The sequence below is a fragment of the Schistocerca nitens genome, chromosome 7, assembly GCF_023898315.1.
Source record: "Schistocerca nitens isolate TAMUIC-IGC-003100 chromosome 7, iqSchNite1.1, whole genome shotgun sequence".
Classification (NCBI taxonomy): domain Eukaryota; kingdom Metazoa; phylum Arthropoda; class Insecta; order Orthoptera; family Acrididae; genus Schistocerca; species Schistocerca nitens.
The window spans coordinates 550,958,609-550,964,608 of record NC_064620.1 but is presented as its reverse complement, the minus strand read 5'-3'; the positions used below and the strand labels follow the sequence as shown (position 1 = coordinate 550,964,608).

General features: G+C 45.4%; 1 protein-coding gene across 1 annotated transcript in view; it reads right to left on the bottom strand.

Annotated features, from left to right (window-relative positions):
- Positions 1-244: 244 nt before the first annotated feature.
- The window catches only part of LOC126195741 (cytochrome P450 4g1-like), a 122,216-nt gene continuing 116,460 nt past the window's right edge, over positions 245-6,000 (bottom strand). The window contains exon 6 of the mRNA XM_049934368.1: positions 245-3,270. Coding sequence (XP_049790325.1) covers positions 2,830-3,270 — 441 coding nt within the window. The 3' untranslated portion in view covers positions 245-2,829. The remainder of the gene's footprint in view (positions 3,271-6,000) is intronic.

Genomic DNA, 6,000 nt, shown 5'->3' with positions numbered 1-6,000 from the left:
GGGGACTGATGACCTCAGAAGTTAAGTTCCATAGTGCTCAGAGCCATTTGAACCATTTGAACGTGGGGCTATTCTGAGCAAGAACCATAGTATATCATATGCAGAAAGACAAATGTTAAGTCCCATAGTGCTCAGAGACATTTGCACCAGAAAGACAAAACGCAATCACTCACACACACACACACACACACACACACACACACACAAACAGTAAACAATTTCTACCACCACACAATCAACTATATCCAATGTCGGTAGTTATTTATTGTGAATGTATACAACCATCACATGAGCAAGTAGCATTAATTCTGGCGCTCTGTTGTTTGCCAGGCAGAGACCAAGATTACAAACGACTAGTTCCTTCATTCTGGTACTGTCTTTTGTCTTTCTGTATCATATCTGGTACTGTCTTTTGTCTTTCTGTATCATATATGATATGTAAGAAACGTAGTTTCACTGTTCTGCACTGTGCTAAACGAAGTGACGTTGTATTTCTGCTCCATTAAATGTAATTGCAGTGTGAAATACACAACCATCAGCTGTAGAAAAGGAATGATGACAATGAAAATTTGTACCGGAACACAACTCGAACCCGGATTTCCTGCCCATAGCGAGCAGTCATCTTACCATTTGACTATCTGTGCACGCCTTATGGCCAGACTCAAACTTCCATACATTGTTAACTGTGCGACTACAGCCTGTACTTGTACATACCTTATATATATTCCCATACAGGTGAGACATGTTAGTTGAAAGTAGCTTGCGCAGTGGGAGGCATTGTCGGCGGATAAATACGATATTACAGTGTCTGTGTTAGTCAGAGTACGATACGAAGTTCCCTCGCAACTGCGAATACATTTGTTGTATTTCATAACGGCTGCAGACGCTGCAGTGCCTTTTCCTTTGGACATGCATGCATGCTCAAAGGAACTTTGCATCGTAATTCCCAATAACACCGGCACTGCAGTATAGTTCTTGTCCACCGACATCGGGCAAGTGACCTACAAGTAACATCTCTCACCTGTACGGGAATGTACATAATGGATGTACGAGTACAGGGTGTAGACACGTGGCTGACGACATATGGAAGTCTGGATCTGGCAGTGAGTCATGCGTGGATGACCAAATGGTAAGGCGACCGCTCGTGGTAAGTAGGAAATCTAGGTTCGAATCGCGTTCCGGCACAAATTTTATTGTTGTCAACCCATTTAGAAGCTGATTGTTGTCCATATTCGCAATTTCGTCACATTTAATGTGTTTCATAACGGCTGTAGTCGCCACAGTGCCTACTCCTTTGGACATGCTTCCATGTCCAAAGAAACTTTGCAGCGTAATTCAGAATAACATAGGCACTGCCATGTCGTATTCCTATACCGTCTAATGTGAAGACACCATTCCTCTACAGGGGCGTTCCGCTGACGTCCAGTGTGAATTGACTGTAAAACCACAAGGGCAACTGAAAGTTTGCAGCTACGAGGGTCACGCCAAAAGAAATGCACACTATTTTTGTAAAAATACAGTTTTCTTTCTGCATGATTGAAAGTTTTACAATGCGTAGATACATCCTTCCCGCTTGTTTTCAAACTTAGTTCAACATGTTCCCGTGAGTGACGCCGTCACCGCATGTGTTCAAGATGGCTGCTAAACTTGACGTTCGTCAGAAACAACGTGCTGTCATAGAATTCCTGTGCTGTGAAAACGAGACAGTGGGAAACATCCACAAGAGGTTGAAAAAGGTGTATGGAGATGCTGCTGTCGATCGCAGTACAGTTATTCGGTGGGCAAGCAGGTTACGTGATGAAAGCGGGAACGGCAATATTGAGGATTGTCCTCGCACCGGCAGGCCTCGTACTGCACACACTCCAGGCAATGTGCAGAGAGTTAACGAATTGGTGATTGCTGACAGATGCATCACAGTGAACGTATTGTCACGCTACGTTGGGATTGGGGAAGGAAGTCTTTGCAGAATACTGAAAGTGTTGGCGTTAAAAAAGGTTTGTGCCAGCTGGGTTCCCAGGATGTTGACAGTGGCTCACAAAGAAACAAGAAAAACGGTATGCAGCGAACTTTTGGAACAGTACGAGAATGACGGAGATGAATTTCTTGGAAGAATTGTGACAGATGATGAAACATGGCTCCATCATTTTTCACCAGAGACGAAGAAGCAATCAATGGAGTGGCATCATGCAAAGTCACCCAAGAAAAAAAAAAGCAGACCTTCTGCTGGAAAAGTTATGGCTACGGTGTTTTACGATTTCGAAGGACTCTTGCTTGTGGACATCATGCCAAGTGCAACCACCATAAATACTGATGCATATGTGACGACACTGAAGAAACTTCAAGCTCAACTGAGTCGTGTTCGACCACATCGGTAAAAGCAGGACGTTTTGCTGTTGCACGACAATGCACAGCCACATGTCAGTAAAAAAACCATGGAAGCGATCACAAAACTGGGATGGACAACACTGAAACACCCGCCTTACAGTCCTGACCTGGCTCCATGTGACTATCATCTCTTTGGGAAACTGAAAGACTCTCTTCGTGGAACGAGGTTTGAAGATGATGACTCCCTTGTGCACGCTGCCAAAAAGTGGCTCCAACAGGTTGGTCCAGAATCTTACTGTGCGGGTGTACAGGCGCTGGTTCCAAGATGGCGTAAGGCAGTTGAGAGGGATGGAAATTATGTGGAGAAATGAAAATATTGTTCCTAAAGGATGTATGTACACACTGTAAAACTTAACATGTAGAACAAAAGATGGATTTAAAAAAAATAGTGTGCATTTCTTTTGGAGTGACCCGCGTAAATAACTTTTCCAACACAGTCTTCTCTCAGACAGAACTGGAAGGAATGTTATCTCGTGGGATGAAAGTAACTCGAAACCCAGTGACTGGCTGGGATACCATTGAAACCACACTGTCTTCCAGCTCCTCCCTGCTCGTTCCAGGCAGTATATGGTAGCGGCGCAGAACCGTCGCTAGGACGACCTTCATCTGCAAAACTGCGTACCGCTCCCCCACGCACTTGCGCGAACCGATGCCGAATGGAACGTAGCTATAAGCTTTCCTGGACTCGGCGCTGCCGCCCTCCAGGAACCGGCCGGGGTCGAACTTGTCTGGCTCCGGGAAAAGGTCTGGGTGACGGTGCATGAGGTAGTAGGCGATCAGCAACGTGGTGCCTCGGGCTGCGATGTACCGGCCACCTGCCAGCGGCACATCTTTGGCCGCCACGTACAGCATGCAGGGCACCGTCGTGAAAAGTCGCCCAGTCTCCTGCCAACAAGAAAGAGGGCATGTGCAGCCAACCAAACATGGGCAGGATATCATTGGGGTCAGGACCTCTGAAACAGCATTCAAGAAGTTTATACGTTAGTAAGCGAAAACATTATGACGCTGAACACCGCTACGTTCGATACCACTTGGTGGCGTTGCGGGCACATGACGCGTTGGCAAAAGCAGACATGAACGGGGGAAGATGTGGGCTACAAATGGGGAAATCCACTGAGGTAAGTGACTTCAAGAAGAATATAATAATTCCAATCCCAAAGAAAGCAGGTGTTGACAGATATGAAAATTACCGAACTATCAGTTTAATAAGCCACGGCTGCAAAATACTAAGGCGAATTATTTACAGTACTAACGCGAATTATTTACAGACGAATGGAAAAACTGGTAGAAGCCGACCTCGGGGAAGATCAGTTTCGATTCCATAGAAATATTCGAACACGTGAGGCAATACTGACCCTATGACTTATCTTAGAAGAAAGATTAAGGAAAGGCAAATCTACGTCTCTAGCATTTGTAGACTTAGAGAAAGCTTTTGACAATGTTGACTGGAATACTCTCTTTCAAATTCTGATGGTGGCATGTGGTAAATTATAGGGAGTGAAAGGCTATTTACAGTTTGTACAGAAAGCAGATGGCAGTTGTAAGACTCGAGGGGCATGAAAGGGAAGCTGTGGTTGGGAAGGGAGTGAGACAGGGTTGTAGCCTCTCCCAGATGTTATTCAATCTGTATATTGAGCAAGCGGTAAAGGAAACTAAAGAAAAATTCGGAGTAGGTATTAAAACCCATGGAGAAGAAATAAAAACTTTGAGGTTCGCCGATGACATTGTAATTCTGTCAGAGACAGCAAAGGACTTGGAAGAGCAATTGAACGGAATGGACAGTGTCTTGAAAGAAGGGTATAAGATGAACATCAACAAAAGCAAAACGAGGATAATGGAATGTAGTCGAATTAAGTCGGGTGATGCTGAGGGAATTAGATTAGGAAATGAGACACTTAAAGTAGTAAAGGAGTTTTGCTATTTGGGGAGCAAAATAACTGATGATGGTCGAAGTAGAGAGGATATAAAATGTAGACTGACAATGCCAAGAAAAGCGTTTCTGAAGAAGAAAAATTTGTTAACATCGAGTATAGATTTAAATGTCAGGAAGTCGTTTCTGAAAGTATTTGTATGGAGTGTAGCCATGTATGGAAGTGAAACATGGACGATAAATAGTTTGGACAAGAAGAGAATAGAAGCATTCGAAATGTGGTGCTACAGAAGAATGCTGAAGATTAGATGGGTAGATCACATAACTAATGAGGAGGTATTGAATAGAATTGAGGAGAAGAGGAGTTTATGGCACAACTTGACAAGGAGAAGGGATTGGTTGGTAGGACATGTTCTGAGCCATCAAGGGATCACAAATTTAGCATTGGAGGGCGGCGTGGAGGGTAAAAATCGTAGAGGGAGAGCAAGAGATGAGTACACTAAGCAAATTCAGAAGGATGTAGGCTGCAGTAGGTACTGGGAGATGAAGAAGCTTGCACAGGATAAAGTAGCATGGAGAGCTGCATCAAACCAGTCTCAGGACTGAAGACCACAACAACAACAACAAGTGACTTTGACAAAGGGCACATCATTGTTACACAAAGCCTATGAACGGCTATCTTGAAAGATGCGAAACTGGTCGAATGTTGAAGTGCTACTGTCTTGAGCATCTGTGGAAAGAGGAAGAAAGACAGTGAAAATATCACTAGGTACTAAATGGTTGGATGTCCACGACTCATCACAGAACGTGGGGCTTGTCTGCTCTGTAAAGTAGGATAGATGGTGATCAGTGGCAGCCGGCCGCGGTGGTCTCGCGGTTCTAGGCGCGCAGTCCGGAACCGTGCGACTGCTACGGTCGCAGGTTCGAATCCTGCCTCGGGCATGGCTGTGTGTGATGTCCTTAGGTTAGTTAGGTTTCAGTAGTTCTAAGTTCTAGGGGACTGATGACCACAGCAGTTGAGTCCCATAGTGCTCAGAGCCATTTGAACCATTTGATCAGTGGCATCTCTGCCGAAAGAGCACAATGCTGGTGCACACATGAGTGTTTCGGAGCACACCGTTGATCTTTCTTTGTTGAACATGGAGCTCCACAGCGGACCGCCCGTACATGTTAACATGTCGACCCAACGACATCGTCAATTACGATTGCAGTCAATTACGAATACCATCGGAATTCGACCGTCGATCAATGGAAACGTGTCGGCTCTTTGGGTGAATCACATTTTTGCTATACTAGGTCGTCTCCAAGAACGCCGTCATCGAGGTGAATGGTGGCTCTAAACATGCAGCGCGCCACGAACGCAGGCTGGTGAGAGCGGTGTTGTGCTGCGGGAGACATTCCTGTGCTTACATGGAACCTGTGGTAGTAATCTCACAGACGCTGACAGCTGCGAACCACCTGTATCCCCTCATTCTTGATTTCTTTCCCGGTGTCATCAAATGGTTCAAATGGCTCTGAGCACCAAGGGACTTAACATCTGAGCTCATCAGTCCCCCCAAAAATGGTTCAAATGGCTCTGAGCACTATGGGGCTTAACATCTATGGTCATCAGTCCCCTAGAACTTAGAAATACTTAAAGCTAACTCACCTAAGAACATCACATACATCCATGCCCGAGGCAGGATTCGAACCTGCGACCGAAGCAGTCGCGCGGTTCCGGACTGAAGCGCCTGGAACTGCTCGGT